General features: G+C 38.9%; 1 protein-coding gene across 1 annotated transcript in view; it reads left to right on the top strand.

The window, feature by feature from the left end:
- Window positions 1-19,001, top strand: part of hsd17b4 (hydroxysteroid (17-beta) dehydrogenase 4) — a 38,330-nt gene that overhangs the window by 3,642 nt on the left and 15,687 nt on the right. The window contains exons 4-12 of the mRNA XM_031727308.2: window positions 757-816; window positions 962-983; window positions 1,216-1,262; window positions 1,482-1,566; window positions 4,573-4,760; window positions 6,203-6,294; window positions 6,469-6,493; window positions 6,637-6,765; window positions 11,733-11,845. Coding sequence (XP_031583168.2) covers window positions 757-816; window positions 962-983; window positions 1,216-1,262; window positions 1,482-1,566; window positions 4,573-4,760; window positions 6,203-6,294; window positions 6,469-6,493; window positions 6,637-6,765; window positions 11,733-11,845 — 761 coding nt within the window. The remainder of the gene's footprint in view (window positions 1-756; window positions 817-961; window positions 984-1,215; window positions 1,263-1,481; window positions 1,567-4,572; window positions 4,761-6,202; window positions 6,295-6,468; window positions 6,494-6,636; window positions 6,766-11,732; window positions 11,846-19,001) is intronic.

Here is a 19,001-nt window from a genome sequence, read left to right as displayed (position 1 = left end):
CAGAGCGGTAAAATAAACAGTTTAACTCGAGTTAATTATGTTAATGCTGGTGTTTATATCTAAGGTGTTGGCTGCACGTGTGAGCTCTGAAACTTTACACTAGATACATTTAAACTTTAAATGTTACTGTCCCCCAGACTTATAGAGGAGATGCAGAAATGGCTTTGTAATAGATCAAAGTGAAATAAATCTTATTGATTGAATCTTTGTATGTTTCGTGACTCTGCAACTCCAACAGCGTAAAAGAGACTTAGCAGGAGATTAGACCACCACCATATGTTCATTATCTCACCAAATGAACCTATGCACATTCCAGTTGTATGCTTCTGCTTACAATAAAGCTTATCTTAAATCTGATAAATCTGATGGTTTACACTGATGTAACTTTACAGCTGAGCGTCATTCATGACATACGTAAGGTAGACTGCTTAACAACTTGTACATATAAAATGTATTAACCCAGCAGAGCATCTGTATTACATTTGGTGAAAAAATGCTGATTCCAGTCGATTTTAACCTAAAATTCCCAACTAGATTATATATTCATATATTCAACATAAGTTACCGCTGTGATTGAACCAGGGGGGAAAATAGTCACTTTTGTCACATGAAAAACTTAGATTTTAAACTCAGTTAATCTCACTTTGAAGTACACCCTGAACTAAAGCTAACAAGAAACAATCTTTTAAGACCAATTTCTCAAAAAAAAAGAATGTAAAACTGTGAGAAAATGACAGTTTTGTTTTGTCTATGCAGATTCTGTAGAAGATGGAGAGAAGCTGATCCAGACAGCATTGGATGCATTTGGAAGAATAGGTGTGTATAAACCTTCTATGGAAATCCTGCGGCCACTAGTGCTGATACCTGTCACTACTGATTTATGAAATTATCATAAAATGATTGTCAACAATGTCGTTATAGTTATTCACTGACTTTAATATCTTTTTTTTTTTTTCCCCAGATGTTGTTGTAAACAATGCTGGGTAAGTCCTCTAACAGCAATAATCACACATTTTATTTATTTATTTATTTATTTATTTATTTATTTATTATTAAAAAAATGTTTACTCATATCATCTGCTATTAGAATGGCCATTTGGTTGCAGTTTCCAGATTCATTTGAGCATGTAATATTGGCTTATTAAAAAACGGGGGACAAAAGCTAAATGGAGAAAAAAAATTCCTAAAACGCTTTCTTTGCTTTTCCCTACCAAGAATACTTCGTGACCGATCATTTGCCAGGACGAGTGATTTGGATTGGGGTAATTACACTTTAATCTTTATATTTACTTTACTCATTACTTACACTGTGTGTCTTCTTTTGTTTGCCTCACAATGATATATGTAGATCAATATGTTTTAAATTGTGTTTAAAACCTGCCATATGCTTCGAACCACACTGTTCTAATGCTAAATATCAGAGATGTGTATTGTTATGCATTAATGTTTACTTGTGTTTTTCCTCTTTCTCTGCATCACAGACCTCATTCAAAGAGTTCACTTGAGAGGCTCTTTCTTAGTGACTCGAGCTGCCTGGAACCACATGAAAAACCAAAAGTTTGGCAGGTAAGTAGCTCAGCTTGTAACAGCTATTGACGCAGGTAAAACTGTGTCATCCTCTTATTACGTGGGTAGGATATTTTTCTTTCCTTAGATCTGTCAAGTTACAGTATCCTCAACAGGCAACATTACTGGAGTGTTATCAAGATCTCGGTACCATGTGATGCATGCTCATACGTCAGCAACAGTACTAAAGATAATCTGAGGCCGACAAAAAACTTTGACTAAGTGGTCTCTTGAGGATAATTGTCATAGACATATTCAGATGCTGCTTTAGTCAATATGCTTTAATACAGATAAACCTCAAATGGTGCAAAACCAAATTCATATCTTGGGTTGTTTTTTTTTGTTTGTTTTTTTTATGATGATTTTTTTACATGCTTTTATTAGCATGATTTTGTGATTTATGGTTTTGTTTTTGTTTTTTTCTCTATTATTTTACACCATTAAAAACTGCTGGATCAAGACATGCAGTGTTAGAAAAAGTCTGTAAACCTTTTGGAATTACCAGGATTTGTCCATGACTAATACAATTTAGTCTGATCTTTGTCTAGTTCCCAAAACACCAGCTTGATGTTCCATAGCACCGTTGGAATATTGAAATAATCAACTTGTTCTCAACCTGAAGTCATTTTATGAAAGTTGTCTTTTGCGCATAAGGCACCGTACACAGAGGGATATCAGGAATATTTTAGAGATCTGCAAACACTGCAAACATATCTGGGGGTTAGATGGGTACCATTAGCATTAGTCCCAGGTTTATTAGCTGTGGCTAACGTCCAGCTGGCACCTTAGTGTTTTGCTCTTGGTGCAGCTTTTTATTTTCCGCCACTCATTATTTGTAGAGAGGCGGTTGAACAGCTGTGTCGAACTTGACCACATTGGAATTGTGGTCAAGTTGCACATCTGTTCCATATGCAGCTTACTGCCCACTTCACTGAGACTATCCTACACTTCTTTTGCCTTTTCTAAAATAATTTATTTCTTTGGCTGCCTTGGAGCAAAGCGGCCCACAACCGAGTGAATATGTCAGTTGTGTTTATGTTCTCCTTTGTTAACATTTAAGACTTTCTTGAACTTGTACTGAGGATATGTACAGACTGGCTTTGGCGACAGTTATTTTAGATTACAATTATATGTATTAATATATACATTATTTATTTGGAACTGATGAAACAATTAAGTTTCCTTTTTTGTTTCATGTTCTTCTGTAAAACCTGAAGATTTTACTTTATTATATGTTATATATATACCTGTGTTAGTTGTGTTGTTCTTCAGTATATTCATCATGTTCAAGTTCAGACAGTAAAATAAATAGTATTTAAAACAAAATTAACCTTAATCTTCACTTAGGAACAAAAATGAACCTTTAATCTTGACAGAAATTGTGATTTGATTTATAACATACGAATATTTTTTCCATGTCGCTCAGCCATTGTAGTGGATGATTGTTACTAACTTGAAACAGTGATGACTTAGCAGATGAAGTTTGTATTGATTTTTGCTTTAACGATGCCATGCATTGCTTATGGAAGATAAATGATGACAGTGTGGGCTTAAACAGGCATGCAGTGCATTTTCCGATGTTTGATTAATGGGGGTTTCACTTACAGGCCTCTGTTGCATGTGCAGCTAATAACATTAGCAGTGGCTGTTTTCTGGAACGGAACTGTTATTGAGATTTTTATTAATTACAGATGGGCCTTTCGTGACATGCAAAACATACTCTGAACAAAAGCCTGTTTTATTTATGTTCAGAAATAAGTCTGTGTTATAGTTTGCATAGGAATGTTGCTCAAGTGTTATCATAGGTAATAGATGTCCTTCTCAAGTGCACACAAGCCATTTTACACAAATAGCAGCTCATAAACACTAAAGTAACATTTGTACTGCACTGGGCTCAAGAGCATCTTATTACTGTGTAGAATAAAAAACCTTTGGAAATAATGATGCTGATATTGAATGAAGGTTGTCCGGTGGCGGTGGTTGGCTGCTTTTTGGTATAGTTTGGATCTGCTTGCCCCAGTTAGAGCAGTGCTTCTCAAACCTTTTTCTGCTATGCCCCATTTCAGAAGACAAGTCCAGGCTCCACACCCCACATTTTATTTTTTTAAATTATTCCTCTTCCAAAGAGTTCTGAGTGATTAGCTTTAGTTTTAAACCATGTATAACCCAATAACACAATGTCCCCATCAGTGGGCCACAAGGAGGTCATTAAATGGTGCAAAAAAGGATGTACTAAGACCTTACAAGAAGCTGTCCACCAGCATCATCAGAACACCAGAGGAGGGACTGTCTCTAGAATGAACAATGTCAGTAGAGTTCCAGAAATGTGTAGAAATAATGTCAAGCTTTATTAAGCCTGTTCTATAAGCACATCGTGGCCCACCGCCTTACACTTCGTGTTTTTGTTTTTCATTTCATTTGTCATCCCTCTGTATTTTGCAATGCTCATGGGAAATTTTAAAATCCAATCTCGGTGTGCAGTCACCTCAAACAAAAATGTACGGTACATTTAAAGGTAAAACCACAGCAGAAAGAAATGAAATGATAAAGGTCATAGCCTGACTCCCCTGCTCACTCACTATATGAAAACATGAAGGAATGCACTTACATAATGTGTTTATGTTCTGGATCAAGTCCCTGGTGCAATATTTTATCATGCGATGCTCTTTAAATATTACTGTGCTGAGACATTTGAGCACAGAAATTGATATTATAATACGGAGTATTGTATCTGATGACCAGCAAGGTGTTCCTCAGAAGTCTCCTGCACCTAATGTAGCGTTGTTTATGATGGTCACCTTGTTAAAGCTAGTGTCTGTGTAAATATGCTAGGATTGCATGACTAGATGCTTACATATGCACGTTCCTGGGTGTAAGCAGGCATGAAAAATATCTAAGTCTTTGTAAGATTGTGTGTGGAGAGTCCGTTTGGGTCTCTTATGACTCCTTCGTGATGCCTGTCACTTTGCATTAACCCTAACGTTGCCTCCGGTTTTCTGTGGCCAGAATCATCATGACTGCTTCAGCCGCTGGGATCTATGGCAACTTTGGCCAGGCCAACTACAGCGCTGCCAAGCTGGGCTTGCTGGGGCTGGCTAACACTTTGGCAATCGAGGGTCGCAAGTACAACATCCACTGCAATACGATTGCTCCTGTTGCTGGGTCACGGCTCACAGAAACAGTCATGCCTCCAGGTAAGAGTAAAAAGCATATATTGTATGCTGCTGGTATATATGATGTGGGTCCACACACTCTTAAAGATAATGTTTGTTTTTCTTTTATCTCATTGGACAGGCTGTAATGGACAAATGGGTTTTAACCAAAGCATTTTTTGAGAGCGGTTGCATAATGTAATACCATGTAATGTGGATTTACAAAATTTGAGGCAACAGCACTCCCGTTTGACATGCAAATTTTTCATCTAATATTCAAGAGCAGTGTTTTCTTGCTTTTCCAAGGGCCATGATGAAATCATGCACCCTGTGAGTGCTTTAAAAGTTTTAATGTGTCAGCCCTTTATTTAGGCAGGCGGCTATGTCCTCCTTGCATTACTGTATGTGTTGTCTTCCAGTATTAAGAGAAAAATTCAAAGTAAGCCAATAAATCATTTATAGTTTTTGTGTTGAACGTATTTTGGAAAGAGGGCATACAGCATTGAATGCCTACAATTAAGATTAAGCAACTAAGATATAGAATTGGCAATCTTATCTTGTGTATTAATATAACACAAAACAAAAAAGCATCACCCTTAAGAATAACTGGGACTGGGAATGTTTTTCCAACCCCTGACTCCGTATTTGTAAAAGTCTGAACGTCACAGTTACACTGAGCCTGCTCTGTGACTCCAGCTCTGGAATAAGAAGTATTAAGTGAATTAAGGGAAAGGTTTTGTTGCCCTGCCGTGCCGGTCTACGGAAGCATCTGTCGCACACTGCGCTGTGCCAACTGTCACAGGGGCCTCACCTTAGTAAATGACTTGGTTCCATATGCTTGCTTTCACTCACTGACACTTTTCTAAAAAAATTAATGACAAAACCCATCTTGCTAAGCAGCAGCAAGTTCAGTGAAGCAGAAGGGCTTCTTTTTACCACTAGGGTATAGATATGTTCAGCACACGCAAGGGATATTAAAAAAAAAAAAAGTTTAAGCTTGTGCCATATTTTCTTTTTTCAGTTAATTCCAGCATGTTTAAGAAATATTTCCCTAACAGATTGCTAGTACTAGGACTCGTACTAACCTGGTCTCATGAATTCAAGCATTCTGTTTGTTTCTTCATGTGAAGCCAGTTCATGTTTTTGCCATCTGTCTTGCTGAAGATTATAAGTTAAGCAAAAAAACAGACAGTATGTAGTATCACTTCTTACTGTGTAATCATGGGAATATGTACACATATGATGATCAGGGGCATTATTGCAGACCATGTTGGTTAACCTTACCCTAAAATATGCAGTTTGTTTATTAATAGCTAGATTAAATCATAGTTCAATAGCAAAAGGAAAGGTGCTTTTACTTTTCGTTCTCTGCTATTTTTTGATTGTACTCCATGTATAAATGAACCAAATGCAACATATTTTAAAAACCAAGACCTCCTTTGCCCTTTATTACAGATGTAAACCAGATGTTTTGTTTTATGTAGATCTTGTGGCGTCTCTGAAGCCTGAGTATGTTGCTCCTTTGGTCCTCTGGCTCTGTCATGAACAATGCCAGGAGAATGGAGGACTGTTTGAGGTACTGAGACAAAAACACATTTGTTTCACTTCAAAACTGTCACTACACTGCTTGTAGCTATGTGTCATCTTAGAGAAAAATAATATACAATAGCATATTCTTTTTCTATAGAGAGGCAATATTTCTTAATCTCCATGTGCTTTTGCTCTTCTGTTCATGTTTGATTCCCTTTAGGTTGGTGCAGGCTGGATTGGTAAATGTGAGTACTGTGTGTTTTGTCCAGAGGAAATGTCTGTATGCATTTGCCATATTCATTAGTCCCCCAGACTGCTGCTACAGTATGTGTGGGGTTTATACTGTGCCATGACCCCTGTATTTGTGTGTGGCTTTTTGTGTGTGTAGTGCGCTGGGAGCGTACTCAGGGCTATATAGTGAGACAGAAGAACCAATCCATGAAACCCGAGGCCATCAGGGACCACTGGGAAAAAATATGTGACTTTACAGATGCCACCAAACCTGCTAATATACAAGGTCAGTGATGCACCAGGCCAAATACACACTTACGCAATTGGTAACCTACAGAAAAATGTATAAGAGTGTGTATATCGTCACACTTGAGGACAATATACACACACATGACTTCAAGTCCGTCCTCATGGGTTTTAACTATATATATTTTTTTTTTTACTATATTAAAATATGTTTAATACAGTTTAATCATAAAAGCAGATTGTTCACAATAACTAATACATGGCTCACAGAAACAGTCATGCCTCCAGGTAGGAGTAAAAAAAATATATATTGCATGCAGCTGATCTATATGATGTGGGTCCACACACTCTTACAGATACTATTTTTTCTTTTTTTCTTTTTTTTTTTTCTTTTATCTTATTGGACACACTTGAGGCCAATATATATACACACACACACACACACACACACACACACACACACACACACACACACACACACGACATGACAGAATATGGGCTCAGAGAGAAAAGAATGAATAAAGACACTCTGAATAGGCAGGCTTTTCCCCCTTTCACTCATAGTGGAGTGGAGTAAAACAGTAATTCTGCCTAAACAGGCAAAGATGAGCTAAATGGAATTAAAATGAACGCTGTTGAGGTGCTTGTCATTTGGATTTCGGATGTGATTCAATTCTGTTCTGCTGAACTTGTTGTCTGTGTCCAGACTGGATATTAAAATTACCACCATTACCTGAGGCCTCAGTCAGATAGTTTTATTGATCTTGCAGCGAGCAACTGGCAACCACTACATTGGCGAGTAATTTGTATTCCCCAACTGGTTGTGAGTTTGCTGGCAGTTGCTAGCATGACACTGGTTGCAAAGAGGCTGCACTGAAATCTCCTTGTGATTGCTTTGGGTGCTAATAGTGAACCATTAGTTTGCATGGAAGATGCCAACTTGTCTTGCAAACTAATTACTAAGCAGTAATGAAACTGTGAGAAATGCAGTGCAATTCAGAAACATAAACATGTTTACCAGTCTGGATGGGCAAGATACTCATGGCTGTGAATGGGTGAATGAGATATGCCGTACACCGAACCTGGGCTACTGCACTTTAACCATATGCTCGTCTGCTCCCCACTGAGCTCAAGTGGCTCCCAGAAAGTTTTTAGGTTAAAAAATATTACACTCACAAGTGATGAGGTTGTCTAAACATGGACTCACAGTACTGCAAACCACTGTTTCGCATGTGAATTATTTCATGTTACTGAAGCTCAGTGGTCTTATCCGTCAGATCTAAAATCTAAATCATCATCTAAACCATCAGATTTGTCCATCATTGTTAAAAGAAAACAAAAAATTCAGTAAGTAATGGAAGATTCAGTCGAGAGATGTATGTATGCTTTTATGAAAATGTAAAACACAGTCTTTAAGAATTGATTTTGCCTTTAGTCTTGAATGGTCATTTATTCGCTGTGAGCTGAATCATTTCTCTTCAAAGCAGTAACCACGCAACACAGCCCAGAGATGAGACTATTTTCACAGCGGCTTTCCTTATTAGTGCCCGGATCACACTTTCACACTTGTTTGACTCACTCTTTGTTGAGTCAGAATTATTCAGATTTCAGATCATTACATGGCTACATAATTTGCCCTTTGGTCTTGGAGTAGTAGTGGGCTAACTTTATGCTACTCTAAAGAAATTCATGTCTTTCATGTTTTAGAAACATGGCCTTAGTAAATGTCTAGATATACACAACCTTTGAGTCATTTTCCACAATACTGGTTTATACCCAAATAAATCTGCAGTTTTGTTGCAACGTTTTATGTGATATTGGTTGATTGTTAGAAGAGAGGGAAATAAAAAAACGGTGTTTTGAGACCTGTCTTTTAATTAAAGTTGTGATTAGCCTGTTTTGAGTGGAACCACTTTTGAAGAGCTCATTGAAAGGAAAATAAAAGCACCTGGCTTGTTAGCCCTCATGTAGTCATGCTGTCAGGTTGAGCGCTTATGAGAGTGATAACCTTCTGAATTGACATTTTCAGCTCATCTGCATTTACAGTGAGTTAGGTAACAATCAAAGACTGAGGACCAGATGGTGGTGGAGATGATGTGATTGAGGTGGAGAAAAGAAGCCAAGTTCAATATGATGTTGAGTGTGAGCGAGTGCAGTATTGTTCAGAAAAGAGCTCCAGCAAACAAGAGGCTGGCAATTGTTGATTATTATTTCTCTCCACCTCCTCCACCTTATCCTTCCTTTCATATCCACATTCAAAGAGAGGGTGGCGGTGTTAACATTAACAGAATGGGGGTGGCAGTCCCACAGGGCACTAGCTGGTCTCATTAGCATGGCTTTGTAGTACCACCTCATTTGTATCTTATTTGTTGCTACCTCTGTTTGGTAAGTGCCTGCCACTGAGTGACGGTAATAGGATCTCTGGTCTTCTCAGTCTTACCCTGGTCCCGGTCCTTGCATGTGTCAGCTATTTTCCTTTGTTCATGCAACAACAGGTTGAATCAGCATATATATTTAAAGAGTTGTGTCGCCTGTGTTGTTACATTTATACTTTTTGTGTGTTCTTAAAACAACCTGAGAACCCACAGTGAGGACTCGTGCAAACAACTGTTTGAATAGAGAAATGTTTATTCTGCAGGTACATAAGGGCTCTCATGTATTTCCATTTTAAAGCTGCTTCTGGATCAGTATGTTTTAGACTGAAATTCATTTATTCAGCATTTGTATTGATTCACTGAAACTTGAACCCCAGGGTTGTTGTTCTATAGCCGGGTTAAAAAAAAAAATCAGTCTTTGCGGTTTCCTAACTGTGAAACCAGAATGAGCAACTACACATAAGAGACATTTGAAAGAATATTTCGAAATTCAAAGACCTCTCAGTGCAATCATCAACTCAGAGTGAAGTTCGAAAAACGCAACCAAATTCCTGTTTTGCAGCCTTTTAACATTTAAACACTAAATGCTAATGAGCTGAATCTACTAGTACATGCCCATGCTGCTGTATTATTTCATCTGCTCATACTGATATTTAATCACATGTAGAAAATGTAATTAACTATAGTAATTACAGTAATTGTAGGTCTCCTGCAATGCTCAGGTCCTGCTCAATTATATAAATGTTGTTGTAGTCTGCTTGGTTGTTGCTAGGCGACGTGATCACATAGTATGTCATGCATAATTCAACCTTTTGTAGATATAAATTAATGTTATTGTCATGCCATTACAATGATACAATGGTTTTATAATGCATTATAGTTGCATAAACACTAGAAAACTGGTCATTTTAGCTCAGTGGTAGGGTGTATACTGATTATGTCATAATATACAAACCTCCAGGGGACTAAGATGTTCCTTCAGACTTGTAGAGGGAGACTTTTTGCATTATATTAAGAAAGATATAATGTTTATTTAGAGTCGATATGACCTGGAAGAAGGTGACTTTATTTCCATCCATTTAATGTTAAAAATATTTTTTAGAGCTGTTAAGTTGTGTCGTACATCGCTTTGATGGCTGGCTGTCGTTGTCTAGGTAACCTTTTAGTATACTTACTACCAGCTCATATGATCACCAATGAGTGATACTGTGCTCTCATTGGTGGACAGTTCAATTGCTAGCCTGGATGTTGATCATATTTTTTTGTGTTCTGCCCACTTTGTGTTTGACTGTGATTTAGATTGTTTGACTTGAAGTCGCCAGATGTCATTCATTTTCTCTGGTCTCTGGTCAGCCGCCACTTTGCTGTAAATCTTTTCCAGTGTGGATGCATCTGTAGAGCGAACATTAACCTTATTCCTGCAGATGTGTTGTTGTAATTCAGATTATCTGGCTGATCGCTTCCCTCAAATGAACCCCAAAGATTATCAAACTGTGATAATTGTTTCTTTCTTTCATTTTTTTTTTTTTTTTTTTTTTTTTTTTTTTTTTTTTTGAACAAATTTTGCATCTCTAAGGAGCTGTTATCATGATTTTAGATTGAAAACACCCGTATTTTCATTGGTCGTTATTTAACATGGATTACAGTTTAACCGTTTAATTTCTGCAATACAGATTTTTTTCTGTTAATGGTTTGTCTTATATTGAATTAGTAAAACTTGAATAGATGCCATTTGTTTGTGGAGCAAGTTCTAATATGTAATAAATCTGAAATGGCACGCAGTACCTAGATGATGAGTATTTGGTCAAATCCAGCATGATGGGGAGGGGGGAAGGGGAAAAAAAACAAGCGGTGCAGAAGGAGTTGGGGGGAGGTTCTGTTCCTTCTGTTTGCAACACACACTCATTCTCTCGCTCTCTGTCTCACACACACACACACACACACACACACACACACACACACACACACACACACACACACACACACACACACACACACGCATGCAAACTGTGTACTCAGCTGGAGATTGCCCGGCATGGTGAAACACACTCAAGATACTTCTTAGACTTGCTGCACAGCTTGGTGTGTGTGTGTGTGTGTGTGTGTCCAGGTCCCAGCATGCTGCTATGTAAAACGGCTCCCTGAACTGCTCTCCTTCATTAGCCGAGTTGTAAAAACCACACCCCACTGACACAATATGCTTAATGAAACATTTGACATTTAGCAGATGATTATGTTGATGCTTATTCGTTATATTACCAAGAGCTACACGAGAAGACTAATTATTATTGTCATGCCTTTACAATATATTAAGCTAAGTGCAGCATCTAACTTAGTGGCACAATAAAAACAATCTGTGTAAGTTATTGGTCGCATAGATAAAATAAACCTCACACAGTTGTTTTACAAATGTCATTGGTTTTCCTTTAAGACGGGTAGTTTCCTCTTCTGTAGCAATTGTTGATTTCTACTCATACAAGAGAGCCAGTTTCAACACTTCACTCATGCTGTGTTTATTTCCAAATGAAAATAAAACTCTTTGACTATTGCTGAGGAATAAATTCATCTTGCTGAGAAGTAACATGATTATCTTGGTTGGCTAACAGCATGTATCGCTCTCACATTTATTTAGAGTCTCTGCAGTCAATGGTGAGTGTGCTGTCTCAAGTGGAATCACAGGGTGATGTTGGTGTGAATCCAGCAGCAGCTGCAGCCTCTGCAGGCTTGGGATCAGGGATTGATCCTGTAAGTAAAATAATCTGTTAATGTGTTTTCTTGCTTTTTTTTCTTCTTTAGTTTAATGTTGATATAAAACTAAATCATAAAGTTTAGTTTAAAATCTGTATTTACAAGAGTCCTAACTGCTGTCTCTTGGCTGCTGTGCGTTATATGAAATGTGGAACATGAGAAACATCAAAGGTGGATGTCAGATATCAGTCAGACGTAAACAAAAACTCAGAGCAGCTGTTTATTAAATGGTTTGCAAAACGCATGTCTTTGTCTGGGGGGGATCACTGCATGTGTTTAATAGAGAGCCAGTGTATACAGGGAGTGCAGAATTATTAGGCAAATGAGTATTTTGTCCACATCATCCTCTTCATGCATGTTGTCTTACTCCAAGCTGTATAGGCTCGAAAGCCTACTACCAATTAAGCATATTAGGTGATGTGCATCTCTGTAATGAGAAGGGGTGTGGTCTAATGACATCAACACCCTATATCAGGTGTGCATAATTATTAGGCAACTTCCTTTCCTTTGGCAAAATGGGTCAAAAGAAGGACTTGACAGGCTCAGAAAAGTCAAAAATAGTGAGATATCTTGCAGAGGGATGCAGCAGTCTTAAAATTGCAAAGCTTCTGAAGCGTGATCATCGAACAATCAAGCGTTTCATTCAAAATAGTCAACAGGGTCGCAAGAAGCGTGTGGAAAAACCAAGGCGCAAAATAACTGCCCATGAACTGAGAAAAGTCAAGCGTGCAGCTGCCAAGATGCCACTTGCCACCAGTTTGGCCATATTTCAGAGCTGCAACATCACTGGAGTGCCCAAAAGCACAAGGTGTGCAATACTCAGAGACATGGCCAAGGTAAGAAAGGCTGAAAGACGACCACCACTGAACAAGACACACAAGCTGAAACGTCAAGACTGGGCCAAGAAATATCTCAAGACTGATTTTTCTAAGGTTCTATGGACTGATGAAATGAGAGTGAGTCTTGATGGGCCAGATGGATGGGCCCGTGGCTGGATTGGTAAAGGGCAGAGAGCTCCAGTCCGACTCAGACGCCAGCAAGGTGGAGGTGGAGTACTGGTTTGGGCGGTATCATCAAAGATGAGCTTGTGGGGCCTTTTCGGGTTGAGGATGGAGTCAAGCTCAACTCCCAGTCCTACTGCCAGTTTCTGGAAGACACCTTCTTCAAGCAGTGGTACAGGAAGAAGTCTCCATCCTTCAAGAAAAACATGATTTTCATGCAGGACAATGCTCCATCACACAGCGTCCAAGTACTCCACAGCGTGGCTGGCAAGAAAGGGTATAAAAGAAGAAAAACTAATGACATGGCCTCCTTGTTCACCTGATCTGAACCTCATTGAGAACCTGTGGTCCATCATCAAATGTGAGATTTACAAGGAGGGAAAACAGTACACCTCTCTGAACAGTGTCTGGGAGGCTGTGGTTGCTGCTGCACTAATGTTGATGGTGAACAGATCAAAACACTGACAGAATCCATGGATGGCAGGCTTTTGAGTGTCCTTGCAAAGAAAGGTGGCTATATTGGTCGCTGATTTGTTTTTGTTTTGTTTTGAATGTCAGAAATGTATATTTGTGAATGTGGAGATGTTATATTGGTTTCACTGGTGAAAATAAATAATTGAAATGGGTATATATTTGGTTTTTGTTAAGTTGCCTAATAATTATGCACAGTAATAGTCACCTGCACACACAGATATCCCCCTAAAATAGCTAAAACTAAAACAAACTAAAAACTACTTCAAAAACATTCAGCTTTGATATTAATGAGTTTTTTGGGTTCATTGAGAACATGGTTGTTGTTCAATAATAAAATTATTCCTCAAAAATACAACTTGCCTAATAATTCTGCACTCCCTGTATTAGTAAAAGTGGAAGTAGCTACTGTGACAGGTCTAACTGATTTGTGGAGTGATGTTTTGAAGGCTTTGCCCTAGCATCTAGGGCATCTGCCCTTGCATCTGACTATAAATCGAATGACTTTCATACTCGTATGGTAGCAATTTGTCCATGACATGGTATCAATGCCTGAAAGGCATCAGGGTGTGGAACAGTTGCATCTGCAGGTACAGAGTAGCATTATAACATTTGAACTAGCTGGCTAGTATTGTAACTTCAGGAGATATATCTGGAACAGTTTAGATAACTGTAGACATAGCTTTTAATTAAAAAACATCAGGACTTTATTATCTAATGCATCTGGGATGCATTTAGGAAACATGAATAAAGAAATCTTAGGCTGTATGTCCCTGATATCCATTCATGCTTTACTTTTTATGATGTAAAAAACAGAGTTACCTTATAAAATCTTGCAAACAAACATACAAGATTTTTAAAGTCTTCCACTGTTTCCTGGCTTCTGCAGTTCTTAACCTTATTGCCATCAGTGTTACTCAGCCATCTGTTTTGTCTTCTTCATTTAATTTCTATCATTCTTCCTACTGAGACTATTCTACTCTCTGATATAGCTGGGTCATAATGACACATGCAGCTGTAAACCGTGTTTCCAATATGGCAACTCATGACTTTCTAATGTCAACACATTAAATTTAGTTGGGAACAATAATAAACCTCTCAGAAACTGCTCCTACGACATGCATGTGTACTTGGATGTCACCTGTAAATATGGGACGGTACCAAACAAGGGCCTGCTCAGACTAGCTTAAAAATGTAAAGTACCTAAGCTGTTGGAGCACCACAGAGCAGCGATGAATCCCTGAATATGTCCTCTTTACTTTACTGTGTTTCCTGTTACTGAAGCTCAGAAAAGGGAATTTGTTACAGCTCAAACATGGCTGAGTTCCTAAATAAAACATCAAGCTACAAGTAGTGCTGCATCCCGGCATGGTTCTCCACATAAACGGCCAAAATCTTGTATTGAGCTGCGTTTAGTATGCAGTAGTTAAACTGCCCAACAGATGTCCAAAATGCTACTCAAACCGAATTCTCTTTTTGCACAAATATTTAGAAACTTATTTTGAATTGTGTTGTCGTTGGCTGATAAAATGGCTAATTAACCATGTATCTGAATTGCCACATCTAGAAGAATAAAGGAACGAACACTATTCAGTAGAGTGTGAAATGTGCATTGGTTAGGTAATGCACTGCTTAAAAATATTATTAGGTGCTGGATTATGCACAGTGAGGGTGTTTGAATGGTTCAGTGGTTACAGTGTACACCAAATGCATGCCTATACATTTCTGGACAATATTTTGGGTTTTCATTAAATGGCCACAATGGATTCATGTAGAAATTTAAAAAAAAAAAAAAAAAAAAACTGACGGTGAAACATTGACCTTTTATGTACAATGGAATCAAATGTCTAAAAACAATAAAAAAATATGAGCATTTGTGGAATCTTTGTATGTTTTAGAATATAAACTCAAAATGTTTAACAAAAAACAAGATTTCAAAACTATGTTAAGCAACAACGACAAAACTTTCATGCAGAAGTATGAAATGAGATAAATAGGCCTGCAACAGGCCTGTCTAGTGTATATCCATACTTTCACCCAGTCATAGGCTCTGATGACAATAAATTGTACAAGTCAAAGATAATGTCAGTAGTACTAGCTGCCTTGGTTAAATAATTGTTTCTTCTGCTGCATCTTATGGTTGAAATAAAACTAAAATCTGCTCTGTGGTAAACTGTACTTTCACATCGGTGCACATTTTGTTTCTTGGTGTTTTATTGATTTGCCTTCTCAAAATTACCTTTTTTGCAAACTGTTCTTTTAAATCCTGTGAGACATTAACAGCACTTACTAGCCAGGTTCAATAATATCATGATTCAATGCCTAAATGTGAAATGAGGTATACTCACTCTTGTGTATCACTGTCCTCTCTGCTGTGGCTCTCTGAGCTTTTGTGGCTCCCTGGTTAGGAGATTTGGAACAGAGTCACACTGTAGCCTCAAGACAAACATCACAATCGTGTCCTCAGCTGACGTGTGTGTGTGTGTGTGTGTGTGTGTGTGTGTGTGTGTGTGTGTGTGTGTGTGTGTGTGTGTGTGTGTGTGTAGTTCTGCCCACACATGCTCTGCTAGTTGCATTTGTGCCTTTGTCCTTGTCATGCTAAGAGGTACACACACTGCTTAAGTTATCAGCTGTGCTGCTTCTGTATTGCTTGCATGCCATGGAGCTCCCTCTGTATACAGAGATTTGACCTGTATATTTGTTGTAACATTTATGTAGGCGAAGCAATATACCAGAGGCATAGCAAGGTTAAAATATAGAGATTTTTATTCTGACTAGTTTAGTGACATGTTCATTCAACAGTAGTAATTACATAGTGTAGATGGTAGTGTCATTGAAATGTCTTGGTTCATACAGAGAAGTGTTTCTCTGTTTTGTTGTTTTCTAAATGGGGTGAAAAAGAGAAGAAAGCACCTTTTTTCATAATGCAATTCAAACTCCAGGTTTCAAGGTTAATCTTTCTAACACTTCCATAAAACAGACAATAAAAATAGAACTCGATCATATTGAAATGTATTTATTATGTTTATTGTGTGAGCCATATTTTTGTTCTTGCACTTCTTACTAAAGTAGGTTGGCCTTATTCAAAACTCAATAGTCTTTAGTTATCTTATACTAGGCCATAGTGGAGCCCTGTTCTGTTTCATTCTACCTGACTGCAAGAGACTATGAAATAACTGGATATCCTGAAAACATAATGCCGTTAAAATGACATATGTGAGCTGAGTGGTGCAAGCAACCTGATGAGGTATCTGGCTTTTTAACAGGCGTGCACAATGAGGCTGCAGGCATGCTATGCTGCTAGAAGCCCTGTCCCAGTGAAAGGATATATCACAGTGTGACAGTCAACCTGTTTGGTGTCTCAACATTTCCAAAGCAATCTACTGTTGTCCTCTTCCTTAAAACCAACTAGGCTACCAGAGCACACACTAGCACACCCCTGGCCAGATTGCCTGCTGTATGTCTTCTCTTGCTTCCTTTGCTCATGCACTTCACAGGATAGAGGGATACATACTGACCAGGGAGGTTTGGTTTCCAGTGATCCCACTGAGTTTTGATGTCCTATCTCAGCTGCAGGGGTGTGTTTTTTCTTCCACACCCAGATCTCCTTCATCTATATGTATGGCCACTGAAGGGCTGGGCAAACCTTTGAGTTCTTGTGAGGAAACTCGGGCCCAGACCATATTAATTAATTGGGCATCATTAGTTAGGGCAGTGGTTCCCAAACTTTTTTTGCCAGGCCCCCCTTTGTTTTACAGGGGCGATTACGGGGCGATCGTGGCTCAAGAGTTGGGAGTTCGCCTTGTAATTGGAAGGTTACCGCTTCGAGCCCTGGCTCGGACAGTCTCGGTCGTTGTGTCCTTGGGCAAGACACTTCACCCGTTGCCTACTGGTGGTGGTCAGAGGGCCCGGTGGCGCCAGTGTCCGGCAGCCTCGCCTCTGTCAGTGCGCCCCAGGGTGGCTGTGGCTACAATGTAGCTTGCCATCACCAGTGTGTGAATGTGTGTGTGAATGGGTGAATGACTGGATATGTAAAGCGCTTTGGGGTCCTTAGGGACTAGAAGGCGCTATATAAATACAGGCCTTTTTTTTTTTTTTTTTTTTTTTTCCCAAACAGGAAAAATGTTCGCGCCCCCCAAACACCTAACCCACATCCTCCAAACACACACACCCGTGTTTTGCTCCATTGCGGTTTCCAAAAGTTGAATCTGTTCATCTGGACGTAGCGTTTTGTGGGAGAAAGTTTCGTCACTCATCCAAGTGACTTCTTCAGTCTCAGCTGACTGCAGGTTTCCCCAAACCTTATAAACAGTACATTTGCATAATGACTGCGGTTTATTTCACACCTCAAATAATTTAGTAAACAATTAAGCAAATACAAGTAAACGGCAATAAATTACAGGTAGTAATAAAATATACTACTAACTCTTTTACGCTACGTCCACGGTATTTTTGAAAACGCAGCTGTTTCTATGCGTTTGGGCTTTTCGTCCACACGTAAACGGCGTTGCGATTCACCGAAAACGGAGATTATTTAAAACTCCTTTTTTTGCGTTTATGTGTGGACGAGGATTACAGAGTTCGTCACGCAACAACAAAGGTATGTGCCTCTTTTCACGTCACGCTGTGCGCCACATTATTGTTTACATGAGATGAATTGCAGAATGGCAGATAGAGACAAAATACTGTTAATCTGACTATCTTCAGGTTTTACACGCTTACATACACACACGCAGTTACTGTCCCTCCATTTAGAAAGGCAGAGGCATCACGGTGTAATTATTTTACGTGTAGTTGTTTTTTTTCTTGTGTAATAATATTCAACATTGCTGTCAATACATTTTTCAAAAAATGTCTCTCTGAGCAAAATGGGTTCAAAAACAAAAACAGCTGTGGGATACTGTTAGTCCGTGATTTGAACCGGGGGGAACAAATTACGGCAGGACCAGCCTGACATTATTTGTATCCCACTGTAACTTTACTGCATAAAGAGCTAACATGTCCAAAATGTCAGCAGTAGTTAGTCATTACAAGAAGTGTTTGTGAACTAAAAATCAAGAATGTGGGATACTGTTTGTCCGTGATTCGGAGAGCCCAGCGCTGCTCCCGACGCAGGGAAACTAATTTTGCAGGGGAGACCTACCTTGGCACTTGTGCAGGTGAAGCCAAAGGGAAGATATGCTTCACCATATTCTTTGGCTTGGAAGGAAGTTGGTTTGGAAACATATTTGGCGATGCTTCATCTCCTGCTTTGCGTTTGTGTGGGAGCCCCGTCAAAAACCTGTCCATTATGCTAGCAGTGTCCAAGCGCTTTTGTTTTTTTTTGTTTTTTTTGTTTTTTTTGTTTTTTTCATACCCCCCCCCCTGCAATGGCTCTGCGCCCCCCCTAGGGGGCGGGCCCCACACTTTGGGAACCTCTGAGTTAGGGTATTGTATCACCAACAGGTGAAAGCTCATTTCCAGCTGATGTAAAGATCAACATGTAGGCCCTTAGCAGTGCTCTAAGCTTGTATTTCCAAATGTTACTGAACCACCGGCTCTCAGTCTTAACTATCAAAGTGTATGTCGCGCCTGTCTCAGCCCATCATGTTGTGGTGGATAATTGTTATGTTGGGTGTCATCCTCTGGTGGGTCATTTTCTGAATGGTGCTCTTTGCCTTTGGCCACAACATGCTGTCACT

This window comes from Oreochromis aureus, linkage group 12 (genome assembly GCF_013358895.1).
Source record: "Oreochromis aureus strain Israel breed Guangdong linkage group 12, ZZ_aureus, whole genome shotgun sequence".
NCBI classification, from domain to species: Eukaryota; Metazoa; Chordata; class Actinopteri; order Cichliformes; family Cichlidae; genus Oreochromis; species Oreochromis aureus.
Note: the sequence above shows the minus strand (reverse complement) of the source record. Positions and strands in the feature narration are given on the sequence as shown.